General features: G+C 45.4%; 1 protein-coding gene and 1 long non-coding RNA gene across 6 annotated transcripts in view; both read right to left on the bottom strand.

The window, feature by feature from the left end:
- NTRK2 (neurotrophic receptor tyrosine kinase 2) overlaps positions 1–7,058 on the bottom strand; it is a 334,675-nt gene extending 327,617 nt beyond the window's left edge. For 2 of the 5 annotated variants that reach the window (XR_004621643.1, XM_034646808.1), the window contains exons 1-2: positions 5,325–5,417; positions 4,618–5,191 (exon numbers count right to left, since the gene is read on the bottom strand). Coding sequence is in view for 4 of the 5 variants with exons in the window: in XM_034646808.1 (XP_034502699.1) it covers positions 4,618–4,829 (212 nt within the window). In the remaining variant the exon portion in view is untranslated. Of the gene's footprint in view, positions 1–4,617; positions 5,192–5,324; positions 5,418–6,795 lie in introns of those variants that run through there. The other 3 variants (XM_019794985.2, XM_019794986.2, XM_011219454.3) reach the window with 3 other exon arrangements.
- Positions 7,059–14,786: 7,728 nt separating this feature from the next.
- On the bottom strand, positions 14,787–18,999 carry LOC117796933. The gene is made up of 3 exons (XR_004621661.1): positions 18,866–18,999; positions 16,711–16,874; positions 14,787–14,931 (listed from the first exon to the last, which is right to left on the bottom strand). It is a non-coding gene; the product is annotated as an uncharacterized LOC117796933 (long non-coding RNA).
- Between the last annotated feature and the right edge of the window lie 596 nt (positions 19,000–19,595).

The raw sequence follows: 19,595 nt of genomic DNA, 5'->3' as shown, positions 1-19,595 counted from the left end.
TAAGCTAGTCTGAGCGTTAATGTCAGTGTGTGATATTCAGTGGTTTTTTTTCCCTAACAGTCAAGATGAGCAATGAGTTAACACTGAGGCACTTGCTTAGTACCAAAGGCCAAACAAAAACAAAAACAGAAACAGAAAAACAGAAAAAGGAAAAAAGNTAATGTCAGTGTGTGATATTCAGTGGTTTTTTTTCCCTAACAGTCAAGATGAGCAATGAGTTAACACTGAGGGCACTTGCTTAGTACCAAAGGCCAAACAAAAACAAAAACAGAAACAGAAAAACAGAAAAAGGAAAAAAGAAAAGAGAGAAAGGAATTCCCCTTCCCCAGCTAAACAAGAGCTCTAGGTTTTATACTCTGACGACCCAGATATAGTCAAAGAGATCATACAGAATGTTCCTGGGGAGAAAGAGACCTCAATTCTTAGCTGTCCGGCCAACTTTTCAGCTTAGAAAACGTCTTTACAAGGAAATATTGAAACAGACACAAACAGAGGTTTATGGGATAGAAACAGTGAAAGATTTTAAACAGAACTAAACTCAGCTCTGGGGAACTGTGACCACATTATCTCAACTTCCCATTACTTGCTTGTAATAACACATAACCCAGGTCCTTCCCCTAAATCTAGTGCTCTGAATTCCCATAAGGAAATATCACTTTTCGGAGAAGGAAAAAAAAAAATCAAACACATTTTCCTGTATAGTCAATGAGAGGTGATGGGGAGGGGGAAGGGAGAAAGTGGGGTCAGAAGGGTCAAGGGGCTTTTCAATTGTTTCACCCAATGTAATAAAAACCTCCCTAATGCAGAGATTGAAGGTACAAAACCAAGGAGGCTTCAAATGGTTGTACTGAGCTGAATTCTGTAAATACCTTCTCTGGGAAGACAACGTGTTTTCAACTCCAGCTTGCAAGTTGTGTTGATGATGCAAATTAGACTGCCTTATTTATTAACAAGTCCAGCGTGGCTTATGTAACCACACTCAAACTTCCTCTGTGCATCTTACATGCATGTAAAGCTCAATCCAACGTTCTAGAACCCCCAGTGGAGGGCCTGAGATGTAAATATCAGAGTGATGAAAACGGACGCCTCTCTCCGAATCCTTCCGAATGCCAGGGTATTTTAGTACAATTAATTGCAGTGGAAAAGCTTACTAAGGTGAGGGGCCAAAATCAATGTATTAATGACATCACATTACAGTTGCTTAACCAAGCCAACAATTTATTGTACATAGGGGCTCTGGCAGCAGAAGTTGCAAATTCTATTTATGTTGTGCTAAGAGGAAAAATATTACACTTGTCTCCAAATACGACCCCCAAATCAGAAAATACCACCCAAGAAATTCAGGGGGGCCCACCATGTAAATATACTTCACACTTCATGCTACTGAATGATACACTTAAAGATGGTTAAGATGGTAAGTTTTATGTTAGGTGGTTTTGACCACAAAAAAAAAAAAGAAAAGTATGATCTATTTTAACCATCCCTTTTACCACTTGAGTGAGACAGAACTTGTCCTTTGCAGTACATTTTGGCACCTGATACCACAGAGTCAATAACCAGTTACATAACTCCAACAACAGGCTTGACTCTACAGTCTCACTTATATGGGACAATGGCATTAGTTTTAAATTTAACTTAGCATGGCTTTGGTATAACCATCTCCGAGTAACAGAAGCTAGCGCTCAGCAGAGGTGTGGTGTTGGGCAGGTGTGAGACATTTCTATAGACAGAGAGAGAAGAGAGATGTAGGTAAACAGATCATGTTGGTGGGTAAAGAATATGAGACAGACTACTATGACAGAATTTCTGATAAAAGAGGCTCAAATGATGACTCTAAAAATGAAATGTCACCTTGCCCTAAAATATGCACGTAAAAGCAAAAAATAAAACCCTCTCTCTCTTAATGAATCTATGCACATAGTTTTAGAATGTTGTATCATGGGCTCTCTCTGAACCCAGAAAGCACCATGGTGTACTTTCCCCGAAATACATGGATATTAAATGATGTACCATTTTTAAATGATACAGTAAACCATTACTTCAGCAAACTCTAATTATAGTTTATTTACTTCTATTTTTCCTATTGAAAAAAATAGAAACATGAAATTTCAGCTAAGCACCATTAAACTGGAACTTTCAACCAGGTTATTTTAGGAACACCATTGGGTCTCATAACAACGTAAAAAAAAAAAAAGTAATTTGGTTCCAACTGTAGCTGGTATCCACTGGCCAAGAATGTAAAAGCTGTTCAAACAAATATTAATATGTAAGAAAAAGAGCCAGATGGTGTCATATATGGATGACAGGGAAACAAGCTCATCCACTGATGTCATTTTGATATCAAAACAGCAGAATTCAAAATAATTATATGAAGTGCTTTCCAAAAAAGGATTTCGATACATTTCACGGGACACCAGGGCACAAACCGGCAGAGCTCAAATAAGGCTGAGGGGTAAAGCTGAGCATAGACTTTTTCTCAGAACTCACATCTACCAGCCCCGTCAGTGTCCCTAAGGCACGTAATTCCCCATCCCAAACACTAACCCTACACACCTCCCCACGCTCTCAAACTCAGCGGATTTTCAAATCAAAAGAAAAAAAAAATAACAGAAGAAATCAGGAGTGCCAGTGACAACAAACACTTTGAAAAAACATCAAATTTTTAAAGCCTGGGGATAGGGAACCTGCCATCAGATATTACAGGAACAACAGCAATTGTGAGAACAGATATAAGAAAGCTCAGCTGAAATCTATTGATTTCATAAATACCAGGCAGCTAAGACCACTAAGGTTTAAAACAGTGTTTTTTACACCTAAAGAGAGTTTTATTTCCCTTTTCCCTGATTAGGGCCTTAAAACATTTCAGTGGGAAAAAAAACATTACAGTGAAAACGATTGGCTCCATCTCCTTTCCTCCTTTACTATAGACGCATGATCTAATACAGAATTTCAAAACCACCACCAACAAAACAAGACGTCTGACTGTATAAAGGCACTCTCCCTGGTCTCAAAATAGTCTGAAGGGCTCTGAATTCCATATGGCTTTCTCCATCTGACTACTGACCCTCCATCTCATGAAAAAGACACAGATCCTGATAAAAGGCCGCAGACACTTTGACCAGGCCAACCAGGGCCAGCACAGTTGGGGCCCTACCCACCCTTCCTCTCCAGTTCTGCCTGNAAAAAAAAAAAAAAAAAAAAAAAAAAAAAAAGCCACCCAGATTCCAGCCTCCTGGATCCAGCCTGACAGTTGGTTGCTCCCAGCACATCTCAGCTCTGCGAGGCCTGCACATTCCCCTCTGTGCTGCTGCCATTTCCTTCTGCCCGGGCCTTGAACACGAGCATCACCAGCAGAACAAACAACAGAGGCTAGGAAGGTCTCTTACTTACATTAAAAACAGGTTATCTCAGTCAACTACGTTGGCAGAAACACTGTGTGCGTGTTCTGGGGAGGAAAAAAAGCATGCGCACTCGCCACCTGGAAGGCCGCAGCCCAAGCCCTACTTTCAGGGCTGTCTATCTGAGCACCGAACACCATAGGGAAAACCGGGAGAAACTTTGCCTTACAATTGTCTGCATGGATGAATACAATCTCATGCCAGTAAAACATAGGCAATGACCAAGAACCTGGGTGAGCCGGGGGGGGGTGTCGAGGGAAGACACCTTTTGGAGAGGTGACGGGGGAATGCTGGGGATGGCACTGGTGAATTCCTAATTGGTAATGTATTTGTCACAAGCCGTCAGAGCAGGAGGACGGAAATGCACAACTCTGCTTCTCCATCGGAGCAAGACAAGCTCAGACATTTCCAGGGACAGGGGTCCGTCCCATGCTAAAGGCAGCATTCATCAGAGCACCACACACTGCTCTACCAGCCAACCTAGTCCTGGGATAGTATTCAGTGGGCAATTCAGATTTATAGTCCAAATGGTCTCAAAATTATATCTCGGGGAAGTCAAGAACAAATTAAATCAGACCAGGCTTTAGGCTTCCGACGAGCGCATTTTCTCTTTCAAGAGAGCGCATTTCAACACTCAAAACTTCTCCTCTTACAGACCATTTTTCCAGGCCAGCTCTGGATGCCATCTCCTAACAAAAATCTGATCTATAAAATGAAAAGGAAAACCGGTGAACTCCAAACCTCAACCAACGACGTTAAGGGGGCAACTCTAACCACCTCCAACGAATTTCCAAAACTTCATTATTTTAACCTCCTTTCTAGTAAATATTAGTGGAACTTCTAACACAACATACACTTAGCACCTTAGGAGAAACAAAAATGTCCATAACTAAGTTATTGCATAAGGAAAGCCTAAAGCACACCCAGTAGGGCTTTGAAATACAGAGTGTATATGGAATCCCTCCCTGCAAAGAACATATTTATTTATGTTATTGACACATACAGTATACTTAAAACTTACTTTCAACTGTCCACTTCTCCCCGCGTTAGCAGCCCCAAGCCAGAGAAACAGGTAAATGACAAATGGCCCAATCCTGCATCTCCCATGTATGTCTGACTTCTCCCCAGACTTGAGACAACATTCATGCCCCGGACAGACACGCCTGGCCAGCCCGAGGTGCGAGGAGAGAAGGAAGGAGCAAGAGCCCCAGAAACTCACATTTCAGTGATGTTCTCAGGGTCTGCACTGTTAGGCTCCAACCTCGGAAACGCCACGATGCCCGGAGAAGGGTCGCTGCACCAGATCCGAGAGGCACTGCATTTGCAGGACGTGGGACAGGCGAGAGCGGCCCTCCAGAAGCCCACAACCAGCCAGCAGAAGCCCCAGAGCCGCGCCATGGCGGGTCCATGCCACCTCGTCCAGGACGACATCCCTAGCCGCCAGTGCCAGCCCGAGTCGGACTGAGTACGTGTCCCCGCGCTGCACCGGCCGGCCTCCCCTGCCCCTGATGGGCGGCCTGTGCTGCGCTCGCCTCTCCCTCGCCCCGGTGCCTGTCGCGGGCGCGCAGAGCCGAGCGTGTCCGGGGCTGAGCGTGTCCTGGCGGGCGGCACGGTTCACAGTAGCCGGGGCATCTCCGGCCGCCTCGCAGGGGGCGCTACCGCCGCTCGGAGCTCCGCCGCGGCCGCCGCTGCATGGCCCGGTGCGCCGAGCACCGGCCGGCGGCGTTGCCGGCACTCCCCGGGACGCAGGCTCCTTGCTAGACGCGCACTGGGATCCGGGACGCACCTCGGGGCTGAGGACAAACAGACACGCGTGAGACTAAGCGCAGGCCCCCATACAGAGCACTCGCCGCACCCCCACCCCGACCCCAGCCAGGGAACTGTGGATGGTTGAGTGCCCAGCTCCGGCCCCAGAAATAAACTTGCCCCTCGATGGCACTGAAGCCGCCAGGGCCACCGATGTGCCCCCCTCTCTCCAAGCCTGAGGTCGGGCGAGGGGAGACAGGGCAAGGGTCCCCGAGACAGGATTCCATGGCACAGGCCGGGCGAAGGGCCCTTTAAAGGGGGACGCGGAGACTGCCGGCGGCGGCGATGGCTCCGCGACGGGGGCCCCGAATGATGCTGCAGAATCCGCCACGGCCGCTGGGCGCAGGGGGCGCGGGCAGGTGGCGCGGCGCGTCCCACCTGGGGAGCCTCCACGGCCGCCCCGGGGGGGACAGCGAGGGCCGAGACGCCGGAGGGCACTATCCGCGCTGCTCACCCGGGCTCCGGCGCCTACCGCCCGCCGGCGGCGCCTGGGTGCAGGCTCCTCCTGCCGCCGGGCACTGAGCGCGGAGAGCGCGAGCGAAGGAGCGAGCGAAGGAGCGAGCGAGGCTCCTGCTCCAACCCAATTCCGGGAGCCGCCGCCGCCGCCGCCGCCTCTGCTACTGCTGGCGAAGTGACGTGAGGGCTGACGCAGAGCAGGGGCAGAAACTCCAGAAAATTAGTCTGAAATCCAAAAACACACACGCTCATACACACACAAACCCATAACACCCTCCAGACAAAAGCAACAGGGAGGGGAGGGGAATCTGGGGGCGAGCGGAGAGGAGGGAGGCATCAGTGCCACTGGCCAGGAGCAGACAGCAGCAGCATGTGGGAGTTCATACACGCGCACACACGCACACATCCTGGCTGGGTAGACGCGCGCGCCTGCGTGTGTGTGTGTGTGTGTGTGTGTGTGTGTGTGCATTGAGCTCCAGGTACCTCCGAGATGGACCGTTTCACCACTCGACGCCTCTCAGTCCCTAATTCACACCGCGGTCTCTTCAACCATCGCAGTAGAGGCTGTCTCCTTTTTTGAAATGGAAACCGGGCTCGGTTCAGCTCTGAAAAATGCGCTGATTCTTATTATAGGAATCCTCCCTCTCCTCTCCCTCCCTGCTGCTTTCTCCTTTCCCATCCTGCCTAAAAGGGAGGGCGAGCTAGCCTAAAAATAAATAAATATTGTAAACACCAAAACGTGTTCAGCATTGGTAACCAAGGATAACCGCCCCCATTCCGGGCCATCTATTTGGGGATCCGTGGTTTTGGAGGGTCTTCCTGTTGGTGCTTTTGCAGAGGGAGGGGAGTCTCCAAATGCAACTCTAGCTATGTAAGTGGGTCTCTTTCCTGCCGTGTTCCGGCATCACACGCCCGGGATATAGAGACATGTGAGGGGAAGGGAGCGCGCCTGACGCATGTTGGGTTCCCTAAATGCACGGAAGCAACCCTGGCCTGTCCGATGTGTGGCGCCGCGTCATTTTCTGTCATCCTTCAACCTGGCAGGATCCAGCCTTTCCCAGATCCTCGCTTCACTCCCCGCGATGCCCACCCCCGCCCCCGCGGGGCACCCAGAGACCTTGCTCCCCTGCCGTACCTTGCGCGATTTCGTGTGTGCGCGGGTGTGCGCGAACGCGTGCCCTGCGCCCGCGCTGCCCAGAGCACGACAGGCATCCAGCTACCGACAAGCCTGGCGCGGGCAGAGCCTCGGGGTCTCACTAGGGACAAACGAGGCGATCCGGGAGGGTCGGGTGACAAACCGTAACTGCTCTGCAGGCGCAGTTAAATGATGGCTGCAGGGCATTCGCAAGCCTTGTCTGAGAATCCGTCTTCCCCATTTGCGGCTCCGAGAGTCTGTTTTTCCGCAGTCATTTAAAAGGGAACTGGGAAAATGCACCGCAGTGCCTGACACTTCCGAGGGCTCTGGTGCCCCCGCGCGGGGAGAGAGAGCCCCGCACGCTCGGGAGCACCAACCCTCCGCCGCGGCCGTGGCGGGCACTGCCCGGGGGGAGCGCGCTCTGGCGCCAGATGCGCAACCAGCGGCGCCCCACGCGTGCGCGCCCCTGCCCCGCTGGTGCGCCACTCTCCCGGCCTCGCGGAGCTCCTGCCCGGGAAAAAGGCGGGCAGCGCTCAGCTCCAGAAAGGGCGACGGGATGGGCTCTCGTCCAAAAGATAGGAATGGTCACCGATCTGCTCACAGAGGATGAGGGTGGGAAGGATCCAGAAACCCGAACGGCAAGGTGAATGCTTACATCTTGATGATGCCTTAAATATTACAAGGGATCGGAAAGCAAGGGGGGGGGCTTTTGTACAGACTCGGGGCGCTGAGTGTTACCGCGGGAATCCTCGCGCAGCGCCCCAAAATCTTACTGCAGGGGAAGACAGGTCTGCCTGTTTCCACCATCACTCAGCTGTGACATGCATCGGGTGCTGAACCGCCAGGCTGAAGTTCATTTCTCAGCTTGGCCCCCAACCCCTGCTGGGTGAGGACCTGATAAGGAAGGGAAGCCAAGGGCAAAATTGTCTTGGTCCAGGACACACAGTAACACTCTCCCGCCTGTCTTGCCAGTGCCCTTAATGGAGCTGCCCCTGCGGAACACCTGGGGGAGGGTGCGTACCTAATTACCCACGTCTCTCTCACACCCGCACCCTCATCCCATTTTTCTCAGAAATGGCCCATTTGCGCCCTAGTGGATGCAAAGTGTCAGTGCAGCAGCCAAAGAACGGAGGGTTTCAGAGGGGTTTGCAGACCAGATTCTAATTATGTTGGAATAATTTTAGCATTTGTATTATAACATATATGTACTACTACTATATTTAGATTCTAAACATACCCCACTAACTCCCACTTGAAATTAGAACTGGCTGCCCCACTTCTAATCACGCTTCCCCTGCTCTGTTTGTTCCACAGTACCTATCATTGTTTAAGAGATCCTTTACTAGGTTTATAGTTTATTGTATTTCTCCCAGCGGAATGTAAACCCCATGAAGGCAGCCATCTTTATTTTGTTCATCTATATATCTGAAGGACATAGTGGGTATTAAAATATATATGTGTGTGTGTTTAATAAATAAATAAGCTAAAGTTGCGAGTCCTCAAATAGGCCCTCTTCACTCTCACTTTCTTAACCTATAACCCTGCCAGTCTGTCTGCATGACTGCCTCTTGAGAGTCTCCCTCCCATTATCAGGATCTCAGTTTTCTCCGTGTTATCCCCACTGTTAGCACTTCTGAAAGTCTGACTTTCTACCTCCTTCAGTAGCCAGGTATGTTCTAGCCTGGGCCAGGGAGGGACATCCCCCCCAACCGTGCTCTAACTCAACCTTACCATGCACAATATCTGGAAACACCGGGAAATCAATAAAATTACAGCTCTATCACGATTTTAAGAACAACCAGATCTTTCACAGACGTTATATCGGGCATTCTCAGACCGTGACTTTGGAGGAGATGATGAATATTTTTGAGATGGATGACCACTTTGGAAACAAAGAACTGTTTCTTAAAAAGTGAGGCACAGTCTTACCATGCGATCCAGCCATTCCACTTCCGTGTATTTGTGAGAAATAAGAGCCTATGTCCATACAAAGGCTCTTACGTGAGTGTGCATAGCAGCTTTATTTGTAGAGGTCCCCAAACTGGAAACAAACCAAGAATGTATCACCAGGGGAACAAATTGTGGCATATCCATACCACAAGAGGCTCCTCAGCAATGGAAAAAAATAAACCACTGATAAACGTAGCCGTATGGAAGAATCTCAAAATAATTATGCTGGGTCAAAGAAGCCAGACAAAAAGGAGTACCTACTGTACGGTCCCATTGTCATAAAACTATAGAAAATGTAAACTATCGTGACTGAAAGCCAATCAGTAACTGCCCGTGAGAGGGGCAGAGAGAGCAGAGAGGAGTCACAGGGAACAGTGACGCAGGGGCCCAGGAAGCTTTGAGGATGATGAATGTATTCATTATCTTGATTATGGTGACGATTTCCGTATTATCAAGTGGTGTGACTAAATATGTTTAGGGGCGCCTGGGTGGCACAGCAGTTAAGCATCTGCTTTTGGCTCAGGGCGTGATCCTGGTGTTGTGGGATCGAGCCCCACATCAGGCTCCTCCGCTATGAGCCTGCTTCTTCCTCTCCCACTCCCCCTGCTTGTGTTCCCTCTCTCACTGGCTGTCTCTATCTCTGTCGAATAAATAAATAAAATCTTTAAAAAAATTTTAAAAAATGAATAAATATGTTTAATTTACTATATGTCATTCAACCAGCTATTGTATTTATTTTATGTTTTGAGAGATGGAGAGAGAGAGAGAGAGAGAGAGAGTGTGTGTGTGTGTGTGTGTACACCAGCAGGGGGAGGGGCAGAGGGAGAATCCTAAGCAGGCTCCACGCCCAGCAGGGAGCTTGAGACGGGGCTTGATCCCAGGGCCCTGAGATCCTGACCTGAGCTGAAATCAAGAGCAGGACGCTTCACACACTGAGCCACCCAGGCCCCACTCAATAAAGCTATTTTAAAAAGTAAGAAACAAACATTGCCCTAGATCCTCCATTCATCAGCTTCTTGCTCCCCTTGGAGTGCTACTAGAACCTCTAATTTCAGGAAGCTATTATAAAGTTCAGAGATTTTTTTTAAATAAGATCAGAATCTGTAATGTTCTGGAAAAATATTGGGGAACACTACCATTTGAAAGATGGGAGAGAGAGTGGCCCAAACCTAAAAATAGTTTGAATGTGCATTAATAGGAGAACAACTCAATAAATTATACTTCCATTCTTTACACTATTCTACACTTAATTAAAATGAGTTAAACTATATACATTAACCTGGAGATGTGTCCATAGTCCATATTAAGTGAATAATGCAAGTTGCATGGGAATATTGAGTCTGAGCCTACAGAGAAAGCCACTGTTTGTGAATGTGTTTGTTGGTATGGGCATATGGAGAAAGGAAGTCAGAGAAACATTTGCACCAAACACATCAGTAACCTAGAGGGATCAGAGAGGTTGTCTGGAGGAAGAGGACAGACCAGAGACTTGTAAAACATTTCTCTGGTACTAATAACCTCCTTACTCACAGTGTGCCTTATTTTATCACCTTTTCCTCTTTTGATTGAGTCTCTTTCCCTCTGATCCAGAGTTATCCTGTTTCTAGAGCCCCTCCCTTTCGTGGGGAACAACTGAATCGAAAAGCGTGCTTACAATCTATAAATAATGTTCACCACTGGATGTTTCACTTCCCCAAGAATATCTGTATGTTAGTAGAAGACACTGAAGAGAAGACATAATCCGAAAGAGTTTCGGGTACCATGCCATCCACAAATGGGGGAGTATTTGGGGACTGGGGACCCTCAACATAGGCCACAGTGGAACCAGAGGCTGTTTTATGATTAGTCTTACACTTGAGCCCTGTCACTCAATTGCCTCTTCTGTTGTTCAGAAAGTTTCCAACTGCTTCCTATCCCATACCCTCCAGCTCTGAGTTAAGGTCTTGCTTTTCCCCATGTCTGCCCACATAGTCGGAGAACCACATGCCCCCTGTCCCTCTAAACCCTCATCCCACTTCCTGTCCTCCCTGAGTCCCAACCTTCCACTTTTAGTCACACATTTAGCACACACTAAATCAACACAGACTTATGGAGCTTTCACAAACAGCTAAAAGGAAGAGCATACAGAGAAAATTAGAGCCTCAGGAAATTGGAGTCACAGATACCTGGGTGATCCTGAAATCTAAATTTTAATTATTGATCTGACTAGATCTCATGGTAAACTCCAGATTGTTTTCCTAGTGTAGGTCAAGAGTCTTATATCAATAGTCATACAAGGGAGTCAGTTCACTTATTCCTCAATAAAAAGTTATGGTATGCCTTTTCTGTGCCACTCAGCCTAGATTTATTGAGATAGGCAAGTGTTCCCAGTTCCAATCCAACTGACAATTACAGCCCATGCAAAGATCAGTGTTTATGGCCATATCATCCATAGAGTCGACAAGCCACAAGCATTCAATCACATCAGACTTCTACAGTTTATTAGCTAAATGTTCTTAAAACTGGAGTAGCTGCTCATTATTAGTTTTTTGACCAATATCCTCTTAGACCCATGCTGTCCAATATGGTAGCCAACAGCTCGTGTGGTTCCTGAGTACTTGAACTACGGCCAGTCTAAAATGAAATGTGCTAAAAAAATAAAATAAAATAAAATAAAATAAAATAAAATAAAATAAAATAAAATAAAATAAGCTATGAGTAAAAAACACACTGAGTGTAAAGACTTAATAGGAAAAATGCAAAATACCTCATTAATTTTATACTTATTTTGTGTTGAAATGAGAATATACTGGAATTATTGGTTAAATATATCACTGTCAAAAACTAATGATGTACTGTATGTTGGCTAATTGAACATAATAAAAATAAAAAACAAAAAATAAAAATAAATAAATATAATACATCACTAAAATTAATTTCACCTGTTTCTTTTTACTCTTTTTAATGTGGAAAATATTTTTACTTTTGTTTTTAAAAGTTATCAACTCAACCATTATCCTTCCTAAAAGCCCCATTATTGTTATCATTAACTCAATGACCTAGATCCTTGGGTCTCTTTGAGTCTTCTGCTTTTAAAACCTCGAATCTGCTATCAGCTGTTCCTCCTAAATTTTTTCACCGGCAGGTCTAATATGTATGCTTTCATGCATTCCTTTAAGTCATTGATGAAAAATATTTAACATGACAGGTTGAGACACTCAACTAGAGACATTATCTAAGCTGACATTCATTCCTTAACTAATTAATTCATCTTTACATTGAGTGTGGCTGTTTAACCAGCTAAGAATCCATCCAAATGAATTCCATAATGAGGTCTTCCTTGACCTTTGGTCTGAGCCACCTGTGAATCACACACCCAATTATATAAAGACCAAGCTGGTATTGCTCATTTGTGGGTTTTGTTTGGGGGCTTTTGGGGGCAGGGAAGCTGGTTTGGTTTGTTTTTTTGCAATCATCCTGGCACTCGTTTCTCATGCCAACTCCATATCTACCTTCATTCTGACCTGACGTCAACCTAGCACTCATATTCTGGCTGTGTGACCTATAACTCTATTCCTTCCCTTGGTCCCTTTTGATCCTATACCCTGTTTTTCCAATATTTAAATCAGTTTCTCCAAGTGAATTTGTCTTGACTGCCCTTTCAATGCTCGGCTCACCGGTTTGTCTTGGATAGGAATTCCTCTTGCACAGCTCAGGCTCCTGAAACCTAGCCACAATTCACTGGGCTAATTGTGCACTCACTCCCCTTTCCCCTGATAGGGAAAAATTGGGGAAGATTGCTCAGAAAGAAGAAGAGTAAGGTAGGCAAGTGGGAGGTAGTCTGAGAAACAGAATGAACAGTAATTTAGGTGCATTTTGGAATCCATCTTTGTTCCTTTTTGGAAAATCAAGACATTTTCTATTCTCTTCTTCCATAAGCCATTATTACCAACAGTTGTTCTTTGGTCACATAAGCAAACCCAATAATGATTCTTATCATCTTTGCAACCATTTAAATATGCCATATCTCTTATATGGTCTTATTAACTAAGATTCCAAATTCTTGTTAACCACATTACCTACGCCATTTCCGATGTAAAGATCCTTTTTCTCACTAGATAAGGCAGAGATTAAGAAGCAAATAATACTGTGTTGTCTCTGTGATCTGCTAATGTCTCTCCATCTGCCCCATCTCTGAATCTCTCTCTTCATTCTTCCCCTTATTCTAAGCCTGGTAAATAGTCCTTTTGTGTGTCACTTTCTGTACTATTTTTTTTACAGTTTTAATGAATTCTGGGCTTTAGTACCTCCACCACTGTTCTCACAGAATTGTACTGCTCTATTGTATTCAAAACTTGGCTATATACCCCACCTTCCATCTTGTTCCACACCGAAATCCACAGCTGAGTTACACAGAGTCTCCTTTCTTCCTCTTGGGGATCATTCATGCCTGCGGGGTCAGACTGTTATATTTCAGAACTCCCCTTCTTTCTCAAATCAATATTCTCTTTCCACAGTCAGCTAGGCAAGGGATTTTATCTATTTTTCCTCAAAAAACAAAAAAAACCCAAGAAAACCACAAATCTGTTTCCTGAAGTCTAGGATACACAGCAGACTTCTCAGCATCCCACATTTAGCCAATATGGCCTCCATGCCACAGCCAGACCAATCTTGTTGGGTTTCCATGGCCCTGTCATGAGTGTCCTTCCTCCCCGCCCACCAAGTCCTAGGGACTCCTATAACATCCAAGCAACATTTCCTTGGAGCCAAGACAATGGTATCATCAGTGACTGAGGGGAAACATCCCAACAAAAAAAGGATCAAAGGGGCAGAATCAAGCTGAACCAGAGTTGCCTGACACCCCTTTCCAATTAGAGAGGTTCTTTCTGTTGCACAAACTATGCTCTGTTTGAATACGGAAAGCTGCTCATTCCTGTGGCTGTGGCTTCTCTTCCAAAGTTGTGATTTCGATCGAAAGAGAAGGACAACACCTGTGTTAGGAGCATACATCCCTAAGTTCTTTCATTAATATTATGGGTAGGGTAGAAATTAAGCTGCCTCCATAAAGCAACCTCCCCCAATATTGTAGCTCAAACAAGCAGGAAATTTGTTCCTTTCTCCTGATCAGAGCCAATGCGTGTTCCAGGAAGGATACATGGCTCTGCTCTGTGGGGGTTATCCACAGATCCAGACTGCTTCCATCTTGTTCCCCTGTCATTTTCCCAGGGTTTGTCCTCGCCTACATAGTCAAAGCTGACTCACCAGCCTGCAGGAAGGAAAGAGGGCAGGAAATGGAGGGCAAACAATTTCCTTCTGAGGGAATGTTGCGGAAGTTGTATATACCACTTCCCCTTACATTTCTCTGGCAAGAACTTAGTGGCCATGCCCTTACTGCAAAGGAGATTGGGAAATAGCCTTATATAACTGGGTGTGACCAAATGTTCAGAAAAATTTGAAGTGGGCGTTCTATTACTCAAGCAAAAGAAAGGAGAATGGACATGGAAGGATAGTTTCCTAACTAGAACCTCAGTAAGAGATAGTCTAGAATTTTCCTTTCTATACCTCTATACCTCTGTCTCTCAAATAAATAAAATCTTTTTAAAAAATGTTCAAAATCATTAGCCATCAACATAATATAATTTAAAAAATGATACACAGTTATTGCTTATAAAGACAATACTTTATACAGCCTTAGAAGGCACTTTGAAGGCACTCTGAGACTGCCTTAAGACCAGCAGCTTCCACAAGCCAGTGGAGAGCTACCAACCTAAGTTTTCTCTCTCTCTTTTTTTTAAATTTATTTGAGAGAGAGAGAGCACAAGCAGGGGGGAGGAACAGAGGGAGAGGGAGAAGCAGACTCCCCACTGAGCAGGAAGCCTGACACAGGGCTCAATCCCAGGACGCTGGGATCTGACCTGAGCTGAAGGCAGATGCTTAACCAACTGAGCCACCCAGGTATCCCCAACCTAAGTTCTCATGTCCTGACTTCCAGGGAGGTATTTGCATGTGGTAGCCATCAGACCTCCAATTCACTTCAAGTCAACTGACAGACATTGCTAGCCACTGGATATATAAAGAGGAATAAGACATACTCTTTTAAGAGGAATAAGACATGTCTTTTAAGAGCTTGAAGTCCTGTGGGAAGACACGTGCAAAAGTGGATCATTTCCATTTATGTGGTGTAAGACAGGAGGCATGTACTGGGACCTAGAGGAGACAAAGCAAGATGCAAGTAAGGTTTCAAGGAGCCAATGACCTTTGAGATGAGTCTTAAAGAATACACTTGAACTACCCAGGATAGAGGACCAGGGGGATGGCAGGAGTAAATGCAAGGAAGCCAGAGAGAGCATGGCATGTGGGTGGAAACATAGCATCTGAGTGCTGGCCATGCCTACGCCTTTCCTCTACTCTCCCAAGGAAATTAGCAACAACTGTGTACACTGGCCTCTTGGTCCTAAACTAGACTGTAAGAGGACATGATGACTTCTTTCTCTCCGCTTTCTTCTGCTCAGATCAGAATCAGCCCTGTGGGCAGTCTACCCCCAGCAATGCTGCAGCCTGTCTAAAGGGTGTTTGGTGATTCCTGCCAAGACCTGCAGCTGACAGGCCCTGACACATTTCCAAGTGTTCGCACGTGTGTACATCTCCTTCTGCAATTTCTCCTTCTCTCTGCCGGGGGACTCTAGCTCTTGGCTTTATATGACCTTAGAATGGTCCCATCCCAAGTCTGATGAACAGAAAGCCTTACGGAGAAAACTCTGTATCGTAACTGCACTTCTGAAGTCATCCCAGCAAAGAAAAAACAGAAAACAAATTATTCTTTGAAAAAACCCACCTCTTCCTGAGATTCTGTTGTTTTTCTTCTGTGTGGTTTCTCTTTCTTAAAGGACCCTCCTGGTTGGAGGTGGTTGGTTGACTGACTTCATGCCTTATTATACAAATACCTCCTTTCTGTCCAGAAGCCTTAGAGGTTCTGCAAGACCCTTTGCAAACACAGAAACTGCAGCTTCTGCCTTCCCCCTATTGCCATCGAAAAGTTTTAATAAACCTTCTCTACCACTGGAAGACATCTTCTGCACACATGATACAATTTCTTACAGATTAAGAGAGAAGGTCCAGGAGATGGGAGAAGCCCTCCTGCCCTCCCATTTCCTCTTGCCCTCACAAGGGAGCCAAGTAGGAGAGAAGAATCTGTCTCCAAAGGATAATTCAACTGCTGAGGGTAGATAATGCTATTTCTGAGTTTTCTGTACTCCAGGATGTTTCTAACCGTCTTCAAAAATGATCAGGTGCTCAAAACACAACCCCCCCAAATCAATTGCTTTTAACTTGAACTTCAAAACATTTGCCACTCGGTACTTTTAGATTGATAGCACATGCCCCAAAAGCCATCCCCAGCCATCCCCAGCTGCTGTCTTTGGTTCTATTTCTCAGGGTCCTGTGAACTCTCCGTTCTCTAAATAACCGAATAAATAACATTCACAGAGAGTTCACAAGATTGTTTACGGAGTTTGGGGTTCATCATTCTGCCTCTCTGTGCCTGCAGCTCTGCACTTAACAAATGGGGATAATGTTATCACACGTCCTCTATTTCACAAAGCTCTTGGATGAGAAAGTAGATATTGTCTTTGACTGTGTGAAACTTTAAGTCTCCAACTTCATGTGAAGGATATCGTCTCCAGATGCAGCACTGCCTTTACTAATCTCATTTTGTGAGTGAAGAAAATCATACAGTGGGGGATCGACAAGGATCTTCAACAAGAATCCAAAGTGTGGAGCTAGCTCACACTCTCTAGGATGGAATAAACAGCAATCAGCGGACAAGCCACCTCTCTGCCGGTTGGAAGGTCTGTCCTGTCGCTGGCCATCACGAGAAGCGTCAAGGCACAGAACGACCTCACCTCATCCCAGAACTGGCAGACAGCCAGCTTCTTCTGCTTTGGGATTTTGACACAGTTACGGGGCTGGCTGTGAGGACCGGCTTACCTCTGCACTGCCGAGGCAATGCTGGGTGTCTCATTAGACAATGCTGGAGCACTCCCTCTCAAGTCAGACTTTCCTCCTCATCCACCTTTTCCCCCTGGAATATGATTTTTTTTTTTTCTGGCAGAAAGCAGGTGTTCCAGAGTGGTTCAGTTTTCTCCTTCATTCTGGATTTTAGTGGCCAGGAGAAAGAGAGAGAGAGACAGAGAGACAGGGAGAGACAGAGAAAGAAACGCTTTTTAAATTTTCTCTTAAACATCTGCTGAGTGAAATCCTGTCTAAACACTTGCTAACATTTAGCGTGGGTCTTTGTATAAAGTTGGAAATGCCCTGTTCTCTTATTTTCATAAGAACACTGAACGGAGATCATCTTAGCCCAGCACAAGACCCCTTGCATCTGAGAATCAAGGTCCTTTCCCACCTCCTCCCCAGCACATCTGGTCTCCGCTTCCTTCTGTACCCCCTGTACTGTACTAGGGTCTTTGCTCTAGAACAGAACCAAAACACACACGTGAGACCTAAGCCCACCCATATCTAGCAGACTCTAGACTGTGATGAGAGCCAATTTTTAAAACAAAGCACAAAAAAGACCTTGCGTTTATTTTTAATCTTTTTCTTTCCCTCATCATCCTTCTTGATTACTATTTATTTTCAATATTTCTCAGCAACACAAGAGTTTTGTTTCTGCTCTGTTTCCTGTCACCTTTTCCAGACAGCCTTGGGGAGCGAAGCAGACGTAAGACTGCCATCTTGTGCTCAAGCCAGTTATCATTGTTTCTTTTGAAATCAAATGTGATTTGTGGGATTTGAGAGAAGGCCTTGGAGTCCAGGTCTGATGTTCCCTGACCTAGGTTTTCCCAGAAGCTTTTGAAATTTCCCATCTTTTGGCACTGCTCTTTCTTGGCCTTGCCTCTCTAGGATGCCATGAGTCATCTATTAGTTGAAAGTCTTTTTTCCCCCAAATAACCCCCAGTGTGACTTAGAATAATTAAAGTTCAGTTGTCACTACTTATGCTTTTATAACTGGGCTCAGTGGCCCAACTCGGGAAAGTGGGCACTTAATAGCTAAGGCACAATGGGTGGTTTACAAACAAAGACCTAGTGAGTATTCCCCACACCCTACCACCATCTCTACACTGGAAACTGATGAGTGGTGTACTGCGTGCCAAGATCTTGGCTGGAGGTCCTATGGGGTCAAGATCCCAAAGGACTTAGGAATACCCAGATGGTCCACTTTCAGTTAACATGTTAGTAGTGATCAAAGTTGAAAGTGGGCTTAAATCAATAACCTGGGAAGCACAAAGGAGAGAGGTAGGGAAAAAAGGAAGGAAAGAAAAGAAGAACCACAGGCCAAGAGGAGATATCTAAGGAGGTTGCCAATACAAAGATCCAAAGTGAATGAAGAGAGCTCCATATGGGAATAAGCACCAGACAACTGCAACAATGATGCCAGGAAAACAATCATGAGGGCAGGTGACACTGACAAGGACCCACAGCCTCAGGGAGTCAATAGGGATTGGTGGAGGCTATAGTGAACTGGACGGAGCATATCCCAGGCAAAGGAACATCTCAACTCAAGGACCCAGTTGTCAAGGAGGAATGTTGCTCTTACATCACTGAAGCTTCTGATTTCTAAAGGGAATTCACTCATTTACGGAACATAAGAAGTAGGAAGATCGGTAGAAGAAGAAAGGGAAGAAGAAAGGGGAGGCAAACAGAAGGGGGAATGAACATGAGAGACTGTGGACTCTGGGAAGCAAACTGAGGACTTCAGAGGGGAGGGGGTGGGGGAATGGGATAGGCTGGTGATGCGTAGTAAGGAGGGCACGTATTGCATGGTGCACTGGGTGTTATACGCAACTAATGAATCATGGAACTTTACATCAAAAACTAGGGATGTACTGTATGGTGACTAACATAATATAATAAAAAATATTATTAAAAAATAAATAAAGGGAATTCATAAAGTCTACATTTGCACATGAAATCTTCAAATGTTTAAAGTTGGCTCAAAATGTTTTTAAAGACACTATGTGGAACAAATACATCTGCAGGTCAGATTCGACCTGTGGCTGCTGGTTTGAGACCCTCCCCTATGCCTGACACAAAATTGTATGGATACATGGGGTGCATAAATGGATACAATAGCCATACTTACCTCCCAACCATCCTCTGTCTCTCATTCAAGGAAGTTTATGGAAACAAGAATGTCACGGATGGTATGACTGAACTGTCCTCATTTCTTCTCAAAAAAAGATTCACACAGGGACGCCTGGGTGGCTCAGTGGGTTAAGCATCTTCCTTCAGCTCAGGTCAAGATCCTGGGGTCCTGGGAGTCCCGCATTGGTCTCCCTGTTCAGTGGGGAGCCTGCTTCTCCCTCTGCCTGCTGCTCCCGCTGCTTGTACTCTCTCTCTCTCTCTGACAATAAATAAGTAAAATCTTAAAAAAATAAAAAATAAATTTAAAAAAGGATTTACACAATTACACATCCATAAGCAAGAAAAAAAAAATGAACCTTGACCTAAACTTCATACCTTATACAAAAATGTATTCAAAATGGATCATGAACTTAAATGTAAAACATAAAATTATAAAATTTTTAGGGGGAAAAAAGCATAGGAGAAAATCTTTGGGACATAGGGCTAGATGAAGAGTTCTTAGTAAGATGTGATGTGAAAAATATAGTTTATTAGAAAAAATTGATCAAACGGACCTGATTAAAATTAAAAATGTTTGTTCTATGAAAGATCCTATAAAGAAGATGAAAAGACAAACTATAGAGTGGAGGAATATATTTACAGACCACATAGCCAACCAACGGCTTAGACTAGGTTTTACAAAGAACTCTCAAAACACAACATGAGCAACATGAAAAGAGTACAATTCA

This window comes from Ailuropoda melanoleuca, chromosome 17 (genome assembly GCF_002007445.2).
Source record: "Ailuropoda melanoleuca isolate Jingjing chromosome 17, ASM200744v2, whole genome shotgun sequence".
Classification (NCBI taxonomy): domain Eukaryota; kingdom Metazoa; phylum Chordata; class Mammalia; order Carnivora; family Ursidae; genus Ailuropoda; species Ailuropoda melanoleuca.
The sequence above is the reverse complement of the archived record's forward strand: the minus strand, read 5'-3'. Positions and strand labels throughout refer to the sequence as shown.